The sequence below is a fragment of the Suncus etruscus genome, chromosome 2, assembly GCF_024139225.1.
Source record: "Suncus etruscus isolate mSunEtr1 chromosome 2, mSunEtr1.pri.cur, whole genome shotgun sequence".
Taxonomy (NCBI): Eukaryota; Metazoa; Chordata; class Mammalia; order Eulipotyphla; family Soricidae; genus Suncus; species Suncus etruscus.
In genome coordinates this window covers 2950185-2976026 of record NC_064849.1, presented here as the reverse complement: position 1 = coordinate 2976026, position 25842 = coordinate 2950185, and the positions used below count along the sequence as shown (strand labels likewise).

General features: G+C 52.3%; 1 protein-coding gene across 1 annotated transcript; it reads right to left on the bottom strand.

Annotated features, from left to right (window-relative positions):
- Positions 1–1475: 1475 nt before the first annotated feature.
- ATP6V0A2 (ATPase H+ transporting V0 subunit a2) lies at positions 1476–25210 on the bottom strand. The gene is made up of 20 exons (XM_049769205.1): positions 25005–25210; positions 22199–22277; positions 18411–18508; positions 17489–17626; positions 15809–15897; positions 13998–14124; positions 12632–12714; positions 12153–12246; positions 11541–11753; positions 10944–11094; positions 10599–10735; positions 9996–10183; positions 9819–9909; positions 7052–7170; positions 6250–6460; positions 6048–6167; positions 5736–5840; positions 3583–3700; positions 2833–3004; positions 1476–1902 (listed from the first exon to the last, which is right to left on the bottom strand). The coding sequence occupies exons 1-20, from the start codon at positions 25119–25121 to the stop codon at positions 1800–1802; spliced, it is 2553 nt and encodes an 850-aa protein (XP_049625162.1). The 5' UTR covers positions 25122–25210; the 3' UTR covers positions 1476–1799.
- Between the last annotated feature and the right edge of the window lie 632 nt (positions 25211–25842).

Genomic DNA, 25842 nt, shown 5'->3' with positions numbered 1-25842 from the left:
GCAGGCATGATTCCTGAGTAAAGAGACATGAGTAACCCTTGAGCACCGCTGGGTATGGCCCAAAAAACAAACAAACAAATAAACAAACAAACCCTGGAGGTCTGAATTGCTAGTGAGCTGCCCTCATCCTCCCCCTTGGCGACCTGGGGCTGAGGGCTCTCTCTTACACAGCCTTTATCCCATTTCACCAATTATCCCAACAAGAAACCTCCCCCACTTGTAACTCTAGGTAACATTTTTTTTTTTTTTTGGTTTCTGGGCCACACCCTTGACACTCAGGTTACTCCTGGCTAAGCGCTCAGAAGTTGCTCCTGGCTTGGGGGACCATATGGGACGCTGGGGGATAAAACCTCTGTCTGTCCTAGGCTAGCATGTGCAAGGCAGATGCCTTACGGCTTGTGCTACTGCTCTGGCCCCAGGATTATTATTTTTAATTAAAAAAAGAAAGCCTGGGCTGGAGAGATAGCATGAAGGTAAGGCATTTGCCTTGCATTCAGAAGGATGGTGGTTTGAATCCCGGCATCCCGCCCCCCAAGCCTGCCTGCCAGAAGTGATTTCTTAACGTAGAGCCATGAGTAACCCCTGACCTAAAAACAAAAACAGAAAGAAAGCATGCATGCATTATTGACCTTTTATAAAGCACTAACCCTCAGCTGTTGGAAACATTTTCTCTTTTTTTTTTTTTTTCCTTTTTTGATTTTTGGGTCACACCCAGTGGCTCACGGATCACTCCTGGCTCTGCACTCAGAAATCATTCCTGGCAGGCTCGGGGGATCATATGGAATGCCTCGATTCAAACCATCATCCACCATCCGTCCTTGGTTGGCTCCGTGCAAGGCAAAAGCCCTCCCACTATGCTATCTCTCAGGCCCCTCTTGGAAACACTTTCTAACAGAATGACAGAACTGTTATGTTTACTGCTTTTGTTTTTCATTAGGGAGGTGTCAGCCCAGCAATGCTCAGGAGTTTCTCCTGGTTCTGCATTCAGGAATCATTTCTGGCAGGCTCGGGGACCATATGGGATGCCAGGGATTGAACTCAGGTTAGTCATGTGCAAGGCAAACACCTTCCCCACTATGCTATGGCTCTAACCCCTCTTGTGTTTTTGTTTTGTTTTATTTTGTTTTGTTTTGGGGTCCACACCCAGTGGCGCCCAGGGGTTACTCCTGGCTTTGCGCTTAGAAATTACTCCTGAGGGGCCGGGTAGGTGGCGCTGGAGGTAAGGTGTCTGCCTTGCAAGCGCTAGCCAAGGAAGGACCGCGGTTCGATCCCCCGGCGTCCCATATGGTCCCCCCAAGCCAGGGGCGATTTCTGAGCACATAGCCAGGAGTAACCCCTGAGCATCAAACGGGTGTGGCCCAAAAACCAAAAAAAAAAAAAGAAATTACTCCTGGATAACTCTGGGGACCATGTAGGATGCTGGGGATCGAACTTCAGTTGTCCGCATGCAAGGCAAACGCCCTACCCACTATTTTTAATCAGGGAAAAAGGACTCAAGGATCTAAAACCTTTGCAATTGGCCTGTCAAGTGTGGCTCATCTCCTCCAGCCTCTACCTTAAGAGTCACTTGAATGTAATTTGGCATTAATTTCTATTTTCTTGTCATAAAAACCAAAATTTATATATCTAAAACCAATCAATAAGTTGTACAAAATAGTTAACATATGCAGAAGAGGTATAATAGACAGACTTTTTTGGCAACATCATAAGGCAATCAACCAGAAAAAACTTTCCTATCAGAAATTTGATGTCAGTGAAATTCTCTAACATGATAATTCTCCAGAAATCAGGCAGAATGCTCACGCCAAGTCGTCATTACTGAACTTTGATGAAAGCAGACGGAACGAGAAAGGAAGAAATTTGGTGCCTGCGCCAACATAAAATTTGTTCTGAAATTCTACCCTGGGGGAGGAAAATCCAGGTATTAGTGGAAGATTGTGAATAACAGTTCTTACATTTCTAAAAACAACAGAATCTGCTGCTAAATTAATGAACACACACACACACACACACACACACACCACCACCACCACCACCACCACCACAATACACGATTGATCCCTGCACCACAGTGTTGACTGCACAGCAGAGCCAAAATTATCCAAAGCAAACAAAATAAAAATCGGGTCACAGTGATAGCACACCTTGGGTGTGATCCCCAGCATCCCATATGGTTCTGAGTGCAGAGTTCAAGATGTGAACAGAGCAGTGGCAGGTGTGGTCCCAAAAATAAATAAATAAATAAATAAATAAATAAATAAATAAATAAATATTTTTAATTTTGTTTTTTGATTTTGGGGCCATACCCGTTTGACGCTCAGGGGCTACTCCTGGCTATGAGCTCAGAAATCGCTCCTGGCTTGGGGGGACCATATGGGACACCAGGGGATCGAACCGCGGTCCGTCCTACGCTAGCGCTTGCAAGGCAGACACCTTACCTCTAGCGCCACCTTCCCAGCCCCAAATAAATAAATAAATAAATAAATAGAAACAAACCCCAAAGACCCTACACACATACCCTGTGTGTCTGTCTTTCTACATTATATATATATATATATATACACATATACATATACACATATATATTTACACACACACATGTATGTATCTCTACACCTTGGAAACGAATTTGCTTAATTCTGTGGTGATACAAATTCCTCTTTCCTGCCCCAGTGATAACCAATTCCACCAACAATCAATAGTGTCAGGGCTGAAGCTAAGTGCAGGACAGCAACACTGAGAAAGGAAGTGCCTGCCTAGCCTTACGCAAGGTCTCTGGACCAGGGCTATTTCCCAGAGCAGTTCTGCAGAGGTTTGGGGGGACCCACTCACCAGTGGAGGCGGATGGCATGAAGAAAGGCAGAGAGACCCTCCATAACGAGCAGGATGAAGATGGTCAGCACGGCAAAGACCGCAATGACAGGGAGCAGCAGCAGCACCCCATAGGTAGTGCCCACGCGGAGCCCCACGCGCATCAACATGGCCCACAGCACATCGGAGAGCTCTGCAGGACAGTCACGGTGGGGCTGACCCAGCAGAGGTGCTGCTTCCCTCCTCACCTCACGGGGTGACCCCATGGGAGACCCCATGCCCCAGAGGTGGAGCAGACAGACGAGGGACAATGACTCATGTTCGAGAAGCATTTGAGCACCCCTGCAGCTCCCTGGACTCGGACTTTCTCTATGCTAGCACAGTACCAGGGCTAGGCACCAAAGGCGCCCCCCCCCCATCCTGAGAGGGGCTGGGCCGCTCATTGGCCACCTACAGGGAGGGTTCATGGCCCTGACATCTGAGGGGAGCCCCAGAATGGAAGCCCTGGACAGCATCAGGACTGTGGGGGCCTGGCCAGAATAAAAGCTGCTCATGGACACAGTCCCAGGACTGGGTGGATGTCACTGATGGTCCCGCCTGGAAAAGCAGGAGGGGCCTGGTGGAGAGTTCACACCAGAGGTTTCCCTGACCGATTTTGGAACTGCGTGTCCCCACAGAGGCAGAGGTCATGACTAGGCAGTGAGGTCCCAGCCAGGGACAGTGCAGCTCCCATGGGACTGGAAGCACAGGGTGTGGGGCACAGGGACTTACGTGCATGGGCTAGGCTGAGCGCCCAGAGCCGCAGGTAGGACGCGGTGTTGGAGATGCAGCCTAGGCAGTACTCAATGGAGTGGATGACCTGGTTCATGAGGATGTCCCCAAAGTTGAACTGGAAGCGACAAGAGCACAGCCCTGACACTCCTACCAGCGATGATAAGCCCCAGGCTGCGGGACCCCACCACACCGGGGCTGGACCAGCTTTTGAAGTCTCAGTTCCCGCAGCTCCATCTGAGCCTGAGCCAGCCACCCGACCTCCAGGTCACTACAGCACAGGACAAGGCAGCAGAGAGCACTAGTCGGACCCTGCTAGAATGTTCCTGACCACCAAGCCCAGCTGGAAGGAGCCAAGGAGCTGCCGGGTCAGCAGGGCCGGACGCCCCACTCACAAGGACTCACTGGGGCCCCACTGAAAAACAAGGCTACAAGCTAAGCTTGCTGCAGCTCTGGCGCCAGAAATGCAGGACCCACAGGCAGAGAAAAGGCGGCCAGATCTCATGGGAGGGGAGTCCTGAGACTGACAGTTCGGGATCCAGACAGTCACTGGCCTAGCTTGACCACAGACACAACAGTCCCCCTCCCCGCCAAAAAAAGAAAATGCCAGGGTGATCTAGGCCTCTTTCCTTTTTTTTTCTTTTTCTCTCTTTTTAAATTTTTATTTTTACCAAAGTGGATTACAAGTCTTTTACAGTAATATTTTAGGTACAGAGTGACTCTCTTTTTAATAAGCCTTGAATTGAATCACTAGGACAGTGGTCGGCAACACTTTTTTTTGTTTTTGTTTTTGTTTTTGTGCCACATCCAGCGGTGCTCAGGGGTTACTCCTGGCTATCTGCTCAGAAATAGCTCCTGGCAGGCACAGGGGACCATATGGGATGCCGGGATTTGAACCAACTACCTTAGGTTCTAGATAGGCTGCTTGCAAGGCAAACGCCGCTGTGCTATCTCCCTGGCCCCCTCTTTACACTTTTTTTTTTTTTTTTTTTTTTTGGTTTTTGGGCCACACCTGGTGTTGCTCAGGGGTTACTCCTGGCTGTCTGCTCAGAAATAGCTCCTGGCAGGCACAGGGGACCATATGGGACACCGGGATTCGAACCAACCACCTTAGGTCCTGGATCGGCTGCTTGCAAGGCAAACACCTCTGCTATCTCCCCGGGCCCCTCTTTACACTTTTAATTTGGCTCTTCTGTGTGCCGGGCGGCCACTCCAGGAATCAGGACTCTGCTCCTAGCCTCTGTCAGTGCACGCCCTGTGTGGCTCTCAAAATAAATTTCAATCATGGTTTTGGCGAGATTTGGCTCAGTTGATAAAAACAGTTGTCGACCACTGCACTAGGAAATATATACCTACAAAGTTGTTCAGGACTGAACACATGCAAAAATGTTCCCTGTCATTCAACATCAGGGAGGTTAAATTCAAGGAACAATGCAGTATCACCCAACACCACACAGACCAGAGTACAGCAGAACGAGAAGGGAGAGGAGGGACCCTCAACCACTCACTGCTAGGAAAGGTCAACTGGTCCAGCCTCTTTGCAAAACACATGGACATTCCTCCAAAGCTCAAAACTGAGCTCTCATGTGACTGAAACTCTCTGGGATAAGAACCATGTTGGTGGCACTTTATTTTTATATTTTGTTTTATTTTGTTTTTTGGGCCCCACCCGGCGGTCCTCAGGGGTTACTCCTGGCTGGCTGCTCAGAAATAGCTCCTGGCAGGCACGGGGGACCATATGGGACACCGGGATTCGAACCAACCACCTTAGGTCCTGGATCGGCTGCTTGCAAGGCAAATAACACTGTGCTATCTCTCCGGGCCCGGTGGCACTTTAAAGCCACAAAAGTTTCTGGTCTGTGACCTGAGCACTGGGGCTGGGATGCCTTTGTAAGACCCTGATAGGGCCGCCCTCCTGTCGCACTGCATGGCCCAGAGACACAGGCAGCCCCAGCGAATGGCAGCTGCTTCTAAAGCATTGTTGCGGGGGTGAAAAGGGGGACAACACAGGAGTGAGGCTTTTTGCATCTTGTCAACCCTGGTTTGAAACCTGAGCACCATCTGATGCGTGTGCACGCCCCTCCCAGCCTCTGACACAGAACATCCTCCTGCTTTTTCACCGGAGAGGTGGCCATCAAAATGGGGAAACTTACTTCTTCAGACGCCTCTTCCACCTGGACCCGTCCTTCGTTGACCTCGTGGCTCCCCAGCAAAGACATCTCTTCCTCGCTGTCCTTCCGCACCAGTGTGTAGCCACTCTGACAACAGAACATCACAGGGTCACAGCAGAGCAAGCCCAGGACTCGGCCCTTTGGGATGAGAAAGTGCTCCCAGCTCAGGAGGGAGTCTGGCAAACACGGCTGGGACGCCTGCCACAGGGGCCAGTTCTCCCCTCCAGAGAAATGGAGGCAGAGACTTGCTCAGCCTCCCTCCCCTCCCCACCCCGTCCCACCCTCCCCACTCACCCGGCGGACCCCAAAGCAGACTCGGCCGTTGTGCAGCCACCACAGGAAGGCAGGCTTTCCCAGGAAGAGAACTGGCACAGAGAGCAGGGCGGTGGCCAGCAGCAGCCTCTGCACATACTCCTGCGGGAGGAAGCGGGAGCCCCAGTCATGTGCCTGAGCCCAGGGGCGGCTTCGCCCCCAGCTCCAGCTCCTGGGGCCTCACCTGGCCCTGGTAAAGGTTGCTGGTCTTGGCAGCCGGGAAGAGGAACATGTTGATGAACTCGATGAGGATGCTGGGGGCCTCCTGGGACGTCCTGGCCGAGTAAACCAGCCACTTGTAGATGATCATGAATATGAGGTACCCAAAGATGCAGAGCATGAAGAGCAGCTCCGGGATGGACACCAGGTAGACGTTGAACTTCTTCCCAAAGTGTCTGGGGAGAGAAGCAGGGGAGCCTGGGCAGACGCGGCTCGGAGATAACAAGGCAGCCTTACACCCAGACCTTGCACCTGCAACAGACACACTCCTGACACCCCGGTTCTAAGAAACTCAACATGCTCCACTTGAAAAAGACGTCACTTCTGGGACACATCGAGTTCACCAGCCAACCGAGGCCAAGAACGTCTTTCTGCTCAGAACTGACATCCCAAGGGACTATGGGCCCAGAAGCATCTACAGGGATCCCCAAAACTGCCCATCCCACCCAGGAAGGCGGGCCACAGGACAGCATATTACTGGCTGGGCTGCCCTATTCCAGGAGGTCAACCCTCAAAATGCAAAGCTTATGAACTACCCAGATAACTGGGCCAGAGCAATATAAGGCTGTGAGGGTGCTTGCCTTGCCAGGTTGGATCTCCAGCATCCTATAGGGTCCCCGGAGCACTGTCAGGAGCAATTCCTGAGTACAGAGCCAGGAATAACCCAAGCACTGCCAGATGTGGCCCTCCCAAACAAACAAACAAACAAACAAACAAAAACCCACCCAAATAGGTTGTGAATATTGCTAAAAATGGTCTGTACTTACAAGTGGTTAAATATGCTGAGAACAACTCCAAAAGTCATGTGAGAAATTCCTAAAATCACAGACATTTTCATTTTGAAAGAGTTCAGAAAAGTGAGGCGGTTTGTGGCCAAGTTCCAAATCTAAAGACGAAAGAGAACAAAAGGGTTAATCATTGAGGACAGAATGATCTAACACAGCATAGGATGCTTGCCTTCCACATGCCAGCCAGGTTCCATCTCTGGCATCCCATAGGTCCCGCCTGAGCCCTGCAGGATTGGCCCCAAAAGAAAAATAAAAAGCCATGATTTCTTTCTGTGCCCAGATGGGCAGCAGGAGGACTTGAGAGGAGCCAGTCACACAATTTTTAAGTTTATTTTTTGACTATTACAAAAATGGATTGAACAAAAATGTTCTAGAACACACACAACCTAAATTTTATGTCGGTAAAAATTATGCAAAGAAGGAAATCCATGAAAGTGTTTGATGTCTGAACACTGTCTAGACTCTTTCGAGGCTTTGAACACAATGACACGGTTTCAAAGCAGCACAACTGCACTATTGTCCAGCTGCCCACATCATCTACCAGAGGACTCTCAAGGGACCACAGGATTGAAGCGTTTCTGGGACCTGTCGGCTACGTCCAATTTCAGTTTCAGCTTTGGATCAAAGACCAGTCACACATTTTTTTTGTCTGTCTGTTTTTTGTTTTTGGGCCACACCCGGTAATGCTCAGGGGTTACTCCTGGCTCTGCACTCAGAAATTGCTCCTGGCTTGGGGGACCATATGGAACACCGGAGGAATCAAACTGGTATGTCCTAGGTCAGCCGCACGCAAGGCAAACGCCCTACCGCCAGGCCACTGCTTCAGCCCCTCAGTCACACATTTAAAGGCAGTGACAGAACACTTGGCTTCTTCCTTCGATGCTGTGACCTAACTCTACCAATGAGCTTCTTGGAATAAATCCACGCTGAAGAGGAAAGCCCAGGCAAATGAGCTCAAAGACACGGAAAGGCCCAAGAAGTGGCAGTGAAAGAAGAAACAGAGACAGAGTAACTTCAAGTTCAGGAAGGCAGAGATCTGGGGGCACAGGAGGGGACACCGGGGGGCGGGCAGCCAACTAGGCAGCTTCGTCAGAATCTCACATACACATGCCCACACTCTAGGACCTTGATGGCGAACCTATGGCACACATGCCAGCAGTGGCACGCGAAGGCCCGCAATTAAGAAATGTGGCGCGGCGGGAGGCAAGTGTGCCAGTGTCTGCTTTGCAGCTCACCTGGCAACAGGGCCAGACTGGCCATTGGGAGGACCTGGCATTGTGCAGCGGTTTGGGCACTATGGCTCAAAAAGGTTAGCCATCACCGCTCTAGGGCATGTGGGTTTTACAATAACATCCGCTGAACTGGATGGGTGAAGGGGAACAGCAGTGTTGGCTGAGTTGTGCTGGAGCCAAGCCCAGGACCACAGTCTGGCCACTGGCATTCTGTCTTACCCAGGGCCTGGCCACCGAAAGAGCGTCTTCCATGCTGTGGAGCAAGGAAAGAGCTAGGTCCTCTTCAAGTAGGAGTGGGCAAAGTGACCCCGGGCAGAAAGAGTTGCTCGGTGTCAAGGCACAATGAGACTGAGATGGGGTGTTGAGGGCTGGGATCCAAGACATCACACATTGCAGAAGATCTAAATGACAGGGATATGGGCTGGAGCCATAGTCTTTGGGGAAGGTGTTTGCCTTGCACAGGGCTGACCCAGATTCAAACCTATGAGCCCACCAAGAGTGATTCTTGAGTGCAGTAACCCTGGAGCATTGCTGGGTGTGGCCCTCCAAAATAAAAAAAATTTTTTTTTTATTTTTGGGTCACACCCGGCAGCGCTCAGGGGTTACTCCTGGCTCTACGCTCAGAAATCGCTCCCAACAGGCTTGGGAGACCATATGAAATGCCAGGATTCGAACCACTGACCTTCTGCATGCAAGGCAAATGTCTTACCTCCATGCTATCTCTCTAGCCCCCTCAAAATAAACTATTTAATAAAAAATAAAGGGGCCAGAGTTGTAACAGAATGGTAGGGCATTTTCCTTGAACAGGGTTTACCCAGGAGGATCTCAGTTCAATCCTCGGCTTTCCATATGGTCCCTGAGCCTGCCAGGAGTGCAGAGCCAGGAGTAAACCCCTGAGAGCCACCAGGTGGGGCCCAAAAACCAAAAAATAAATAAAAAACTGGGGGCAGACCTACTTTGGGGACCAACGTGGGAATAAGAACACACATCTGTGCTTATCTGTGTTTCCATCAAAAAACTCAGAAGGCGAGCAGAACCACAGGGCAGCAGAGGGGTCCAAGAGAAGGACGGGGCAGAAGGAAGCTATTGCTTTCTTCCTTTCGTAGAAAGTGTTTCTGGATTGCTTTTTGAGCCCTAGAGATGTATTGAACTATTGAAAGAAGACAAAATCAGGACAAAATTTTGATCCCTCCCAAACTAAACACACATCAAAAAACCAGTTCCCTTCCCAGAGCCTGTGCTCAGAAACGTGTTGGGGAAGCTGATGACTTAAAGGTCTATTCACGGTTCAGCTCAACTAGCGCTCAGAGCGGCAATACCAGGGACCTCACACATGCAGGCACCTTCTCACACCGGAACCTCAGTACCCCCAAGTCAACTAGGAACCCACAGCCAGGGAGCCACCATCATGCCATGCTGGAGAACCCCATCCCACCCCACCCCAGCACACAGTAAGGAACAACTATTGGGGGGGGGGGGCTGCAGGGAGAACGGGAGGAGGGGAACACACTCACAGGATCGATCCCGAAAGGATAGGGGCCCTGGAATACCCCAGGAATATTCGGGTCCAGCTGCAAGAGTTTGCTGTGCTTGACCACGCTGTTGCTGTAACCAAGCAGAGGGACAGGACTCAGGGCTCGGGGCTCAGATGGGCATCGGGCGGGCGGGCGTAGGCCGGCAGGGGCACTTACTTCCACAGCACCATCGTCTTCCGCATCGCCGGGGCGTGGCTGGAACTGTACATGGCTGACACGTTCCAACCTGAGCCGAAGAGGTTGAGCGACTTAGAGAAACAGTCGTTGTAGATGAGGCCTGTGTACACTGAGAACAAGCCCATCAGCAAGAGGATGTATCGACCATTGAAAAGCATGCGCATGATCTGTGAAAAGCAAGGGAGGTGAGCTAGCTGGGCTGGGGCGGGGAGGGTTCTCGGATCCACCTGTCACCCGGGGGCCAGGGCTGCCTGCACATGGGGACCCACCAGGTCACCTCCCAATACCCGTAACCTGGGCGGTTAGACCCATACTTCTTACACCTCAGGCTGGGAGGAGTGGAGACGGTCAGAGGCCACATTTAAAGGGCCAAGGAGACCCCAAAATGAGTGAGTGAGGCATGCCTTGCACCTGCCCCAGCTTGTTCTGAGCCCCATTTGAGCGACTCTCCTGTGTAGGGAGCAGGTTCAGGACTCCAGGCCAAGAATGACCAACTGGAGACCCCCAGGGGGCAGCCCGCACACAGGAGAACCGACTTCTGTCACCTTCCTTCCCACTAGCGGCCTGTGTGGGTATGATTACCTCTTGTGACTGATTCAGCCAGGGATGCTTTTCATTCAACACCAGCAGGAGGGCAAAGAGGAACATCACGAAGCCGTGTCCACAGTCCCCAAACATGACGGCGAACAGGAAGGGGAAGGTGATGATGCTGAAGAGAGCTGCGGGGAGAACCAGGGGCTGGTTGGTTTCTGCACAGAGGCAGGAAAACCTCGCGACCCGCGCAGGGCACCCCCGAGAACACATGGACATGGGGTGCAGAGGAGCTGAGGAGACTGCAGAGACAGGTCGCCGCCCACCTCTGTCATCCTCCATGGATGACAAGCACGCATGCCATGCCACAGAGGCCCGTGAAGTCAGAGTCCCGACCTGGGTTCACCTCGCGGTAGCTCCCAACGCCGTAGGCATCCACAATGTTCTGGAAGCCCTCCGTGAATTTGTTGGTGCGGATCAGTGTCGGAGGAGTCTCCTTGGTGGGGATCGTGTTCATAAAGGATGGGATGGTAGCACCGCTCTCTCTCTTTCCCAGTGAAAGACAGAACATGAGTATCCTGGGGCTGTGAGAGGCTCTAGTGTGTGTGTGTGGGGGGGGGGGGGGTGTGGTGACAGGCACCAGTGGAGGGCTCTAGGACAGCAGGGGTGATGGGAGAATGAGGCACCTCCAGGCGAGGGAAAGGACACAGCATGAATGACGGGAATATGAATGACGGGAATAGACCTCAGAGCCACCCCCCCAAAGATGACATGACAGAAGCATGACAGTGGCTATCTTGGCAGGGACACTGGCCAGTGAGGCGGGAGGAGCCGCTTTTGCTTCCCTTTTCCCTGGAGGTGCCATCTGAACCCGTTTGCACCACTTGGTGCAACACCAGGGCCTCGCCTGGGCTAGGCGAGTGCTGGGCTCTGGGCTGCACCCTCAGCGCCAACCGTGACCCCGAAGACTCGCACCTGATCCCCCGTGCTCACCGAGCCATCCTCCAGTGCCTGACGCAGGGAGGGCAGGTCGGCCTCGGGGCACCACACTTCGGCGATGAGGCACTTGTTGGTGACGTCGAAGCTGCACATGTTGAGCATGTGGTAGATGGCCTTCATCTTCCTCACCTGCACCACGTGCCCGTACACCGACTCGGCCGCCTTGCTCAGCACCTGCCGCAGGTAGTCCTCGGTCTTGTAAAGCACCTGGAGGGGCAGACGGGCTCAGGGGCTGCCCAGCCCCACCTCTGCGGGCGGGACACTGTCCCCCCACTCTCCCACAGCCTCCCCACAATCGGGGCTCAGCCTGGCTAGATGGGCATGGGAATGGGTCACAGGCCGCAGGATAGCCTGGCTGGGGCCTCACCACTGAGTCACACCCACAAAGGGATCCTGTCAACCTCCACGCCACCAACTCCCAGGGTGCATCCTTCTTTCAGCCAAATGTCTCCCCAGAAGTGAGTCAGGGCCGTACCCACAGTTGGAAGCCTGAGTCGGGGGCCACTAAGGAAGCAGCGGCCTGTGGTTCCTGCCTCACTCTGACGGTGACCAGGCAACATGGTTCCCCAACTTGCCAACCCGTGGAGACTGTCGGCGTCCACTCACGGTGTAGAGGTCCTGAATGCGGGTGCTGAGCCCCTCCTGAATCTCCCGCCTCTCCTCCACAGTGTTGGGGTATGGGTAGACATGGCAGTGGTAGCTGCAAGACAGAAGTGGGGAGCTTGCCTCTGTGGACACTAGAGCCCGGTCTCACGCCACGCACCCGAATCAATGCAAACGGGGAACCCCAGCACACGTGCACCAGGAACACCTCTCTTTACACTGGCGAGATGAAAAAGGAACAGAGGCAGGAGAGTTCAAAGGGGAGGATGGGCCCTACGGGAGGGAGGCGGGGTCCCAGGCAGGACTAGGTACTTGGAATCCTCAGAAGCAGCCGCAGGGACAGAGCCAGGAGTACCCCGAGTCCTGGCATTGGGGACCCCCGAAAACCCCAAAATCAAAACCAACCCCCCCAAACCAGGATCTCACAGGCATGAAATCACGTGAGGAAACAGCAGCCCCGCACACCCCTTCCTGCCCCTCACCAGTCACAGATCTTCTTGACCTTGTGGCCGAGCTGCTCTCCCCAGAAGGACACGAGGAACACGCACTTCTTGGTGACCTCTCCCTGTGGCAAGGGAGAAGTGGGGGTTGGTCCATGTGGGTCTGTGACTCGGGGCCAAACCTCAGGCAGCGCCCACCCAGTCACGGTTCCTCTCTTTGGCTCACTGCATCTGCTGGACAAGCTTGGTCATTCTCTGCAGAGCCCGTTGCCATGAGTTCCCTGCCGCTAAACTGCTCTCCTCATCGCCTCACAGATTCTTACGCATCGACCAGTGAGCCACAGCCCTCAGACCGCGCCTGGGACAAGATCTCAGACCCCTGGTGGGCTGCAGCTGGGGCAGAGCAAGGCCACACTGCCTGCTCAACTCGACTATCACTCTGCTGACGTCCTCTTCCATCTGGCTACTGTCCTGCAGGCCAACGTCTTCCATCTCAGGACAGAGAATGGTCGTGGGGTCACACTAGGAGTATCTGAGAGCTACCGAACAGGCCAGGCACACAGACAGGGACACCACAGTCTCCAGAAAGAGCAATGGCTAAGAGGGACAGCTGATTATGCAGCTGGTGACAGAGACACCCTGTTAGGCAAGCATACAACGAAGCTCTCAAAAAGGACACAAAATTCAGTTTCATCAGCTCCAACTGGCCACATCGAAAGTTTGAGCGTGCAAATGAATAAGTACAGCTGCAGAATGCCACTCGCTGACTGAAAGGGAGTCAAAAAGTGTTGGGAGTTGATGGGATTCTCACAGGTCCAAAGCACATCCCTGAAGGTCTGATCTCCCAAGAGACTGCAACAGATGGAAACATCACAAGGACAAACTGAACCAGGGCCCGGACAGACACATTGCACAGTGCTACGTGACCGCCATTCGAAGGACCCCCTGACCTAAACAGAATTGTGAAAAAACACTCCAAAATAGACATTTCTGTACTGAAACCATTTTCCTGTTTTGTTTTAGGGCCACACCTGACAGTACTCAGTGGTGACCCCTGGTCGTGCTTGGGGACACTATGGGATGCCGAGGATCGAACCAAGTCTGCCACATGCAAAGCAAACACCCTCCCCACTGTACTCTTGCTCCAGCCCCTGAAACCATTTTTAAGTTTCCAAACCACAGGAATGGCAGGAGGACAGAACAGTGGCCCAAACTAAAGAATAGCGATGCAAGGCTGAGCCCAGAGTGAGTCTGAGCTGGACTCTCCACTAAGAAAGACCATCCTGGGAGGAGCAGAGATACCAGGAGGTGAGATCCACACTCGTTTCTCAGTCACCCACACTGTTCAATACTCGCGGGAACTGGTCTGGGGCCCCACTCCGCCCACTTTCGCCTCTGCTTCCCTCACCGTTTCAGGGTCCTCAAGGGGTTCATCCAGCTCAGCATAGGTCAGGATGGTGTAGCTTCTGCAGACTCGCCACAGCATCTTTTCAAAGGCTTCCACTTTGCATTGTGGAATGACGCCGGACATGAATCTGGGGGTAGGGGGTCAAGGTAAGCTGCAGTGGACAGAAATGCAGAGAGTGGACAGAATCCAGACACATTCCAAGGCACAGTGTCCAAGTGGAGGAATGGGACATCGAAGACTCATTTAGAGTAAAGTAGGAGAGGGAAAAAAAAAACGGCCTAAAAGATCCTCAGCCACAGGTTTACAATGTTGGGTAAAATCTGTTAAAACATCCTTTCAGGGCTGGCAAGGTGGCGCAAGAGGTAAGGTGTCTGCCTTGCAAGCGTTAGCCAAGGAAGGACCACAGTTTGATCCCCCGGCGTCCCATATGGTCCCCCAAAGCTGGGGCAATTTCTGAGTACTTAGTCAGGAGTAACCCCTGAGCATCAAATGGGTGTGGCCCGAAAAACAAAACAAAAACAAAAACAAAAAAATTTAAAGGGGCAGGTGAGGTGGCACTAGAGGTAAGGCGTCTGCCTTGCAAGCACTAGCCAAGGAAGGACCGCGGTTCGATCCCCTGGCGTCCCATATGGTCCCCCCAAGCCAGGGGCAATTTCTGAGTGCTTAGCCAGGAGTAACCCCTGAGCATCAAATAGGTTTGGCCTGAAAAAACAAACAAACAAAAAAAATCCTTTCAGAGCAGAAGAGGTAGTTCAGCAAGAAGGGCACACCCGTGGCTCCAGATCTTCCCTCACTGCTTCCCTCACTGCTGGAAAGTTCCAGGTAGGTGACAGTGTAGCCCTGAACTTGTCAGGAAGGGTTTGGAGCCTCAGACCAGCTGGCTCGGGGTGCCACCAGATAGGAGAGGGACGAGCTGGGATGATAGCACAGTGGGTAGGGAGTTTGCCTTGCATGCGGCCAATGTGGGTTCAATCCCCAGAATCCCATATGGTATCCTGACTACCACCAGGCATAATTCCTGAGTGCAGAGGCAGGAGTAACCCCTAAGCACTGCCAGGTGTAGGGGGGGGGGGGCGAGGGAGGTGCAGGCTGGAGTGACAGCACAGTGTGGATGACATTTGCCATGCACACGGATGACTTGGGTTGGATCCATGACATCCCATACGCCCCAAGCCCACCAAGAGTAATCCCTGAGTGCCTTCGAGCCTCACCAACCCACCCAGAAGGAAGAGAGGGGCATGAACTGAAAATCAAGAGACCCCATGAGTTCATGGGAAAGTCACAGCTGAGGTCCTTAGAATTTGAGCCATGATGGGGCCGAAAAGATAGTACAGTGGTAGGGAGTTTGCCTTGCATGTGACCAATCCAGGATGGACCCGGGATTGATCCCCGGCATCCCATATGGTCCCCCATGCCTGCCAGGAGCGATTTCTGAACACAGAGTAGCCCCTGAGCACCACCATAGTGTGACCAAAAATAAAAAATAAAAAATAATTCGAGCCATGAATCAACCTGATATTTCAGCTCTGATATTTCAACTGGGCCAAGTGGGACAGGGCCCTTCAGTGAAGGCTCATCTCAGGACACCAGTGGATCTCACATGGTGATGATGCTCCTCCTTCTGAGCAATCACAGAAAGAAGATATGGCCTCACATGCCCATCAAATGCAAGACAGCGTAGTGATCCAACCTGACAGATACAGTGGGCAGTGTGGCTTGAACAAACGCCCCCCTCCTGCTCCTTCACTGGGATTCCCAGACGGTGCCACCCCGGCCAGAAGGGCTGTAAGAAGTACCCCAGTGTTACCTACCCCAGTTTCGCTCCCAGCCTCTGCATGGAGTTGTAGTCCAACAAAGACTCGCTCTCCATAGGAGGGAACTCTTCATAGGTGGGTTCAAACTAGACCAAGAAAACCAAGTACAGCATCGCATTAAAACTGACTTCAGAAGGGGCTGGAGCCCAGCAGAAGGGCATTTGCCTTGCACACGGCCTACCCTGGACAGACCCAAGTTCAATCCCCAGCACCACATATGGTCCCCCAAGCCTGCCGGGAGCAATTTCTGAGCGCAGAGCCAGGAGTAATCCCTGAGCGCCACTGGGTATGGTCAAAAAAAAAAAAAAAAAAAAAAACACAAAACTGACATCAGGGCCCGGAGTGATCACATGGTGGTGAGGGTGCTTGCCTGGCATGTGGCTCATCTGGATCCATCCTTGGCACCCCACGTAGTCCCCTGAGCACTGTTAAGAGTGATTCCTGAGCAGAGCTAGGCATAACCCCTGAGCACTGCCAATTATGGTCCCAAAAGCAAACAAAAACTGACACTTCTCATGTCTCATTTCCAAATAAGCTCCTGGACGTCAAAGGTGTGGGTGTGAGTGCACAGGCCCCATCAGGCCTTCAGGCCAGGACACAATGCTGCAAACAGCATATTCCTGGTCTCTGTGAGCCACTGGAGATATTTACCCAAATGCACAACTTAACATACGCCATGACCTCAGCTCAAAACAGTAATAGTCAGCAGTCTCCGCTGTACAAAGGGAAACTGAGTCCAAATGAGAAGTGGTTCCCTCTGAACCCAGCTGAAATAAGAGAGACCACATTAGCTGCCTGCAGCCTTACATATCCTTTTTCTCTTCCTTGACAATTTGGAAAATAAAACTACATTGGAGACTGGCACAAATCAAGGTTTGATATTTTGCTCCTGAACAGAAAAAATGATTTTATCAGCTGCTAATAAGTGTAATTTCTTTTTTTTTTGTTTTTTTGGGTTTTTGGGCCACACCCGGTGACGCGCAGGGGTTACTCCTGGCTATGCGCTCAGAAGTCACTCCTGGCTTGGGGGACCATATGGTACGCCAGGGGTCCGTCTTAGGCTAACGCAGGCAAGGCAGGCACCTTACCTCTAGCGCCACCGCCCGGCCCCATAAGTGTAATTTCTTTTTTTTTTTTTTTTTTTTTGACATTTATTTTATTTATGGTTTTTGGGTCACACCCGGCAGTGCTCAGGGGTTACTCCTGGCTCCATGCTCAGAAATTGCTCCTGGCAGGCACGGGGGACCATATGGGACGCCAGGATTCGAACCGATGACCTTCTGCATGAAAGGCAAACGCCTTACCTCCATGCTATCTCTCCGGCCCATAAGTGTAATTTCTAATCAGAAAGTTTTCTAACTGCGAGAGCCAGGCAAAAGGAAAGGGTTTTCTTGTCCTATGACCCAATTCAAGTTCTCCTGCTAAGGTCAAAATGTGCCACTTTCCAGCAGACGGGGAGGGAAGCCAATGGGCTGAGCAATCTGTTAATGGGGAAGGTCCAGGTTCAATTCTCAGCATCATGTGGTACCCCAGGCACTGCCAGGAGCGGCCCCCAAGCTCCCAGCTGGGAATGGTACTGGAACAGTGCCAAGTGTGGCCCCCAAACCAAAGTTTGAAGCCCCAAATATTATGGGGAAATGGTATGAGCCTCGTCCTGGCCAGAGGGCAGGCTCCTACCTCCACGTTCCGCTTCACCAAGGTCTTGGTCACTCTCAGCATGTGTGTGTACTCGATAAGCTCCAGCAAGTTCTTTCTCAATTTCTCCTTATTCTTTGTCACTTCCCTCAGCTCCACCTCAAGCTTCTGTAGTTGCTCCTGAAGCAACAGGAAAAACAATTGGTTCCAAGGAGCACTCTGCCCTGAGTTTGCCCACCAAGACAGGGCTGCAACCAGCCGGAACTAGTTAGAAAAGGAAACTAAACTGAGGCTGGAGCAGTGTTGCAGGCAATAGGGCATTTGTCTTGCATGCGCTAACCTAGGACGAACCGAGGTTCGATCCCCCAGTGTCACATATGGTCCAAGCCAGGGGCAATTTCTGAGCGCATAGCCAGAAGTAACCCCTGAGCATCACTGGGTATGGCCCAAAAACCAAAAAACAAAACCAAAAAAAAAAAAAAAAAAAAAAAAAAGAATGGGGCCGGAGAGATAGCATGGAGGTAAGGCATTTGCCTTGCATGCAGAAGGTCGGTGGTTCGAATCCCAGCATCCCATATGATGCCCCAAGTGTGATTTCTGAACGTAGAACCAGGAGTAACCCCTGAACGATGCCGGGTGTGACCCAAAAACAAAACAAAACAAAAAGCAAAAACAAAAAACAAAAACTGACATCATCTGGCCTGGAGCCAATGCTCCCCACAGCCCATATTGTCCCCAGAAGCCACGAGCTCAGAGCCTGAGGACCACTGGGTATGACCCCAAAACAAAACAAAACTGATCCCAGGGAAGCCACTAGGTAAGGATAGTGAATCCTAAAATCCACGCTCTGGTTTGGAGGCCACAGATCTGAAAAAGTTGGCAGAGAAGCACCAAACATCAGGGTGGAAGAAAGGAAAGGAACCTAGCCCGAGTAACCTGAACCATTTTTTCAGAAGTGACTTACCTGCATTTCCAGAACTTGCTTAAGAGGTGGTGCGAGAGGGCTGGTCTCTCCCTCGGAGAGGCGAATATTCGCCCGGTTAATCTCCTGCACCAAGTACACTGCAGAAACACCAGGGAGACACAGATTCACTGTAGCAGACTCACGTACCAGCCCTGTGAGATCCTAGTGCAGCCACAGGAACAGAAAGCAGCATCCCTGTTTCTAGAAACTGGCCCACTCCGAGTCCAGCTGACCACAGCGCTGCCAGCCATGTGAAAGGGAACCCTCCCCTGCAAAAAGGTGCCTGACATTTCCCCCAATTCCCTGCACTGCTAAAACCCTGGCAGAGCACTAGGGGGTGCCCTTGGTAGGGCAAATACCAACCCCACAGACCTACCCGGCACTGGCACCCAAAGGAAAAAGCAACAACTCTCAAGAACCCCACTAAGCATGTAGGTTCTCACTGAGGGCGACCTATAATGAAGCAAAAACTAGTATTTAAGTCCCTATTTCAGTTAATAACTAGACGCTGGTTACTAACTAAAACTGTTGAAATTAACTTGACTTATTTAGTTTCTATTTATAGTCCACAAAGTCTCTTTTTTCCATAAAAATCAAAACAGGGGACGGCGCAATAGGACAGTGGGGAGGGCACTTGTCTGGCATCAGCCAACCTGGGTTTGATTCTCAGGATCCCATAGGGTTCCCCGAGCCTGTCAGGAGTGATTCTCGAGTGCAGAGTCAGGAGTAACCCCTGAGTATCGCTGGGTATAAGCCAAAAAGAGATCCAGTAAAGAGGGGCTGGAGAAATAGCATGGAGGTTTTTTTTTGCCTTGTATGCAGAATGTCGGTGGTTCAAATCCCAGCATCCTATATGGCCCCCCGAGCCTGCCAGGAGCAATTTCTGAGTGTAGAGCCAGGAATAACCTCTGAGAGCTGCTGGGTGTGACCCAAAACAAAAACAAAAACAAAAAAAGAGCCAGTAAAGGGCTGGAGCAATAGAACAGTGGTAGGGCATTTGCCTTGCACACGGCCAACCCAAGACAGAGCCAGGTTTGATCCCAGGCATCCTATATGGTCCCCAAGCCTGCCAGAAGCAATTTCTGAGCACACAGTCAGAAGTAATCTGAGAGCTGCCAGGTGTGGCCCCAAAACAAAAAAAAAAACACAACAAAAGAAGACCCAATAAAAGGCCTGAGAAACAAGGCAACAGCTAGAGTATAGTCTTTGCACGTGGGAGGCCCAGGTTCAACGCCCCACATAATATGGTCTCCTGAGCACTGCAGGGCATGAATTCTGGGCACCGAGCCAGTAGTCCCTAAGCATTCCTGGGTATGACTGAAAAAACAAAACAAATTAAATCTACAATCAGCTATTAGAAGTCATTTTAAAGTCACTCCTCCCCCTCACTCCCTCACTCCTTATCCTCAGATTTTTCTGCTTCTAAAACCAAGCCAGCAAACATTCCCTGGTCCCTTATCTCAGTCGGGGAGCGAGGGAGAATGGGGGGTGGGGGGTCCCTTATCTCGGTCCATGAAAGCTTAAAATATAATTTCAGGTGAGGTTGTGCAAGATTTCCCAGATAAATCTTCCCAAGACAGCAAGCAACCTTGGCGCTACTGAGTTGGAAAGGTTGAAGTCAAGAAGAGTACAGACCTACCACTTCTGCCAAAGAAGCTGAGAAAATAGAAGTTTTCAACCTATCTGGACCCCATTTCCTATCTCTCCTATTCTGTGATGAGACTTCAGATGATTCAGTGACATGGAAATGCTGTTTCCGAGTAATCATTAGATCTCAGGGCCTGGTTATGTAAGTTACAGCACGTTACTATATTGGAATACACAAGGCCAAAGCGATGATAGCACAAAATGGAGGGGAGGGTGCCTGTCTTGCATGAGAACAAACCAGTTGTGCCATGTGGACCCCCGAGCACTACCAGACGTGATTCCTGAGGGCAGTGTAACGGGAGGGGTAAGCCCTGAGGATCACTGGGTGTGGGGCTGAAAAATGATATATAAAAATACTGGGCAACTGTGAAACATGATGGGGAACAGTGCACAGCTGGGGTGCTGGCCTTGGTACACCCAGACCTGAGTTCCAACCCACAGTCTCAAAAGTACTACCTGTGTGGCCAGGGGGCCGTCCCAGGGCCAAAGGATCTGGGGAGTGGCCCCAGACTGAGTCTTGCAGGGGAGAAACAAAGCAGTGACAGAGTAATGGGGACACCAGCTGTGAACAAATGAGCAGCGAAGAGTATGAGAATAATGTAAACCCAGATATCGGGATTACCCTGGATGGGAGGAATCTCTCCTCTTTGCGTACCCACATTTTCAGTTATTTCTCTCCTTTTTTCTCTCTCTTTGTTTTTGTGCCATACCTGAAGGCTCTCGGGGCTTATTCCTGGCTCAGAAATTGTTCCTGGCAGGCACAGGGGACCATATGAAATGCCAGGGATCAAACCCAGGTCTGTCCCAGGTCGGCACCATGCAAGGCAAATGCCCTACTGCTGTGCTATCACTCTGGCCCCTCATTTACAGATTTTTCTTTTTATATTTATTGATTGATTGACTCAGGGGTGACTCCTGGTTCTGCACTCAGAAATCGCCCCTGGCAGGCTGGGGGACCATATGCATATGGGATGCCGGGAATCAAACCAGGTCCCTCCAGGGTCAGCCACATGCAAGGCAATCGCCCTACCGCTGTGCTATCTCTCTGGCCCATCATTTCCAGATTTTTCTTTCTTTATTTCTGAAAATATATTAAATCTTGAGGCCGGAGCGGTAGCGCAGGGCGTAAGGCATCTGCCTTGCACGCGCTAGCCTAGGATGGACCTCGGTGTGGCCCAAAAACAAAACAAAACAAAAATTAAATCTTTATTTAAGCACCATGATTACAAGCATGATTGTAGTTAGGTTTCAGTCATAAACAGAATACCCCCCTTCACCAGTGCAACATTCCCACCACCAATGGCCCTCTCCTCCCCCAGCCCTGCCTGCATTTGAGATAGGCACTCCACTTCGCTCATTCTCTAACATTGTCATGCTAGTTGTTAGTGTAGTTATTTCCCTAACAGCATTCACTTTGTGGTGAGCTTCAAACTGTGAGTCGGTCCTTCCAGCCCTTTATTTTATTGTCTCTGGGCCTTATTACAATAATGTTTTGGTTTTTTTTTTTTTTTTTTTTTTTTTTTTTTTTTTTTTTGGTTTTTGGGTCACACCCGGCAGCGCTCAGGGGCTCTATGCTCAGAAATCACTCCTGGCAGGCTCAGGGGACCCTATGGGATGCCGGGATTTGAACCACTGACCTTCTGCATGAAAGGTAAACGCCTTACCTCCATGCTATCTCTCCGGCCCCAATGTTTTTAATTTTTTTTTAAAACCCATAGATGAGTGAGACTATTCTGTGTCTATATCTCTTCCTCTGACTTATTTCACTCAGCATAATAGATTCCATGTACATCCACGTATAGGAAAATTTCACGACTTCCTATCTCCTGCAGGCTGCATAACATTCCACTGTGTATATGTACCACAGTTTCTTTAGCCATTCATCTGTTGAACGGCATCTTGGTTGTTTCCGGAGTCTGGCTATTGTAAAGAGTGCTGCAATGAATATAGGTGTGCAGAAGGGATTTTTTAATTATTCATTTGTGTTCCTAGGGTATATCCCAGAAGTATTTCCAGATTTTTCTAACATGAACAAGTCTATGTGAAAATAATTCTTCCAGGCCAAGGGTGAAGGCTCAAGGCTCAGCAATAGCACCACCAAATAAAATAATGACTATTATGAAGTGATCAAATCAACTTACCTAATATACGCTCCAGTTCTTCACACCTCTTCACCTCGCCAACAAACTTTCTTTGGAAAGAACTTACATTCTGGTTAAGCTGGAAAAAAAAAAAAAGATACTAAAAAAGGGTTGATATTTTCTAATTTTATTTTTTGTTTTAGGGTCACACCCAGCAGTGTTTGGGGCACTCAGAAATTGCTCCTGGGCTCAGGGGACCATATGGGATGCCGGGGATCAAACCTGGGTCTGTTCTGGGTCATCCGCATGCAAGGCAAATGCCCTACAGCTGTGCTATTGCTCTGGTCCCAACATTTTCTAAAATTTAAAAAATACTCTTACGGGCCCGGAGAGATAGCACAGCGGTGTTTGCCTTGCAAGCAGCCAACCCAGGACCAAACAAAGGTGGTTGGTTCGAATCCCGATGTCCCATATGGTCCCCTGTGCCTGCCAGGAGCTATTTCTGAGCAGACAGCCAGGAGTAACCCCTGAGCAATGCCGGGTGTGGCCCAAAAACTAAAAAAAAAAAAAAAAAATACTCTTACATGAATGATCACTGGAAAGGCGGGAGAGCATACTCATATAAACTAATTATTGAACGAGATTATTAAATGACAGGCTTTCCTAGAAACCAGACTGGAAACTAATAGCCACAAAGTCTGAAACTAGCCTTCAGCTTAGCAATACCTCAAAGAGAAGAATATCCCAATGAGAAGATTACAGATAGGGAAAAAATTTGTCAAGAAAGGCACCAGTGGGGAGGCAATTTGCCTTGAACACAGCTGACCAGGGTTGGATTCCCGGCATCCCATCGGGTCCCACAAGAGTGATTTCTGGGAGCAGAGCCAAGAATAACCCCTGAGTGCTGCCAAGTGTGGCCCAAAAACAAAAACAAAAACGAGAACTGTAATCTCAGTACAGGAGATAAGGTACGTGCATGCACCCAACATGGATTTGAATCCCTGGCACCTCCTATGGCCCTCGCCAAGCACAGCCAGGTATGGCCCCAAAATAAGACAAAACAAAAAGATGACCCCTTGGCACAGAGCCAGGAACAACCAGGCCCTGCACAGCACCCCTGTGGTACTGTTGTGTGGCCCCCCCAAAGAAAACCTACTGCAATGTCCACATTGCTGTGTCTACGCTCGCTCTCAGCTGCTAGTTAGGCTAAGTAAGCCAAAGGAGCCACTTTCAGGTTCCAGATGACTGAGGCCCAGCACCACTTTCTGGCACTGAAAGGTGACAGGAGCTTGAGGCCGGGAAAGCAGCTCCAAAGAGATCAGAGTCTGCATCCGGGGCCCACCGGTGTCAAATGCTTATGAACACGAAGGGCATCTGGGCTCTACAAACAGGAGGATCTTTCGGATACAGCCAATTCCTGTGGCAACACGACAACCTGATGGGACTCCGACCTTCGCCACCACCTGCCACCCTCCTGGTACTAAATGGTCTCTTGTATGGTTCTGTTTCTGCTTTTGTTTCTGAGCCACATCCACCAGCGCTCAGGGCTCACTCCTGGTGGTGCTGGGGGACCCTATTTGGTGGCAGGGATGGAATGGGATTGGCAGAGGAGCCTGGCCCTCTATAAGACCTTTTCAATCTATGTTTCTGATTTTGTTTTGTTTTGTTTTTTTGTTTTGGGACCTCAACCACAGTACTTCAGGGGTTACTACTGGCTCTACTCTTAGGAATCACTCCTAGCAGGCTCAGGGGACCCTATGGGATTCTGGGGATCGAACCTGGGTCAACCACAAGCAAGGCAAACGCTCTCCCCCACTGTGCTGTCACTCAGGCCCCTCTGCCTTATTTTCAGGGAAGCATCTCAATCCCTGGCTGATTGGGGGATTTTATTTTTGCTATTTGGCCACATCCTGTGATGCTGAGGGCCATCCCCAAGGCTCCTACTGCAAAGCATCAGAACTCCTGCCTCCCAGCCTTCTCCCTAGCCCCCAAATGCGTGGTTATTAATTTCTTGGTCCACACCCAAGTGGTGCTTGGGGGGGATCACAGGGTGCAGGGAATTAACCAGACCTGTAGTTCTGCCCACTGAGCCCCAGCCCTGCAGCACATCTTATCAGGTTCATGTAATCAGCAGGTTTTCCCTTGGAAATGGGCCACAAAGTCAGGTACTGCTCTGCTCTGACACCCACAGAGAGGCCCTGGGTCAACCTTCACTGCAGAGGGTGACAAAAGAGGTGAACTTTCCCTTCGCAAGTGTGCCAGGGCCTCTGTGCTGGGCCTGGACTCCAGTAATCCTGATGCTGAGAAGTTACTAAAGGGAACGATCAGCCGGCTGTGGGGCCGGGAAAGGCCAGGGAGGGTCAGGGTGCCAGGAAGGAGGACTTGACAAGGGAAGGCAGAAGGGCGAGAAAGCGCCCACTTGGACGGGCCGGCCACTCTTCCACTTCCACTCACCCTCGCCGTCGTACTTACACTCGGACATGGACACTCGCACCCTGCAGCCACTCCTGCTCCCCCTCCCTGAAGGGCGCCTCTGTGCTGGGGGACTGGACCCCGCCGCCCCTTTCCTCCCCGTGGGAGGCTCCTTTCGCAGTGCTCGCGGGCCTGCGAAGGCTGTCAGGGCTGGGGCCTCCCCGTTCTGTCCTGTCCCGGCCCCCGGTGCCGGGGGCGCCCCGATCTTCCTTCCCTGCGGCCCGAGGAGCGCCGGGGCCAGGATCAGGGGCCACGCCCCGGGGCAGGCGGGCAGGCGGAAGCGGCCGCGGGAGCTGTCATCCGCCGCGCCCGTCCCGCCGTCCCGCCGAAGGGCCCCGCAGCACCCCGCAAGGCCGGCCGGCCCCCCTCGCCCCGGCCCAGCCCCGGCACTCACGTCGCGGAACTGCACCAGACCGCGCTCGCCCAGCGCGCTCAGGCACTCGTAGGCCGTGCCCGACTGCAGGAACAGCTGCGCCAGGCACATGGCCTCGCTGCGGAACAGCGCGCCCATGGCGGCCGGGCGACGTGCAGGAGAGCCGCGCGACTCGGGCTGCGCCGCGGCCGGCCCGCGGCCCGCGACCTGCGGTTCGGCTCCGTGCAACAGCCGGCCGCGCCGGTCCCGCCTCCCGGACACCGCCGCTTCCGGGTCCTCCTCCTGACGACCGCCGCTTCCGGTCCCGCCCCCCGCCAGTCCCGGCCTCCCAGCGACCGCCGCTTCCGGGTCCTCCTCCTAACGACGGCCGCTTCCGGGCCCGCCCCCGAGCGACCGCCGCTTCCGGTTCCGCCCCCCGCCAGTCCCGGCCTCCCAGCGACCGCCGCTTCCGGTCCCGCCCCCCGCCAGTCCCGGCCTACTAGCGACCGCCGCTTCCGGTCCCGCCCCCGTCAGTCACAGCCTCCAAGCGACCACCGCTTCCGGTCCCGCCCCCGATAGGCCCCGCCTCCGAGCGACCGCCGCTTTCGGCTCCGCCCTCGTCAGTCCCGGCCCCCCAGCGACCGCAGCTTCCGGTTCCGCCCCCAAGCGACAGTCCCGGCCTCTCAGCCCCGCCTCCGAGCGACAGCCGCTTCCGGTTCCGACCCCCGCCAGCCCCTGCTTTCCAACTATCGACGCTTCCGGTTATTCCCCCCCCCCCCCCCGCCAGGCCCCACCTCCCAGCGACAGTAGCTTCCGGTACCGCCCCCGCTAGGCCCCGCCTCCAAGTACCACCGCTTCCTGTCCCCCCCCCCCCCGCTAG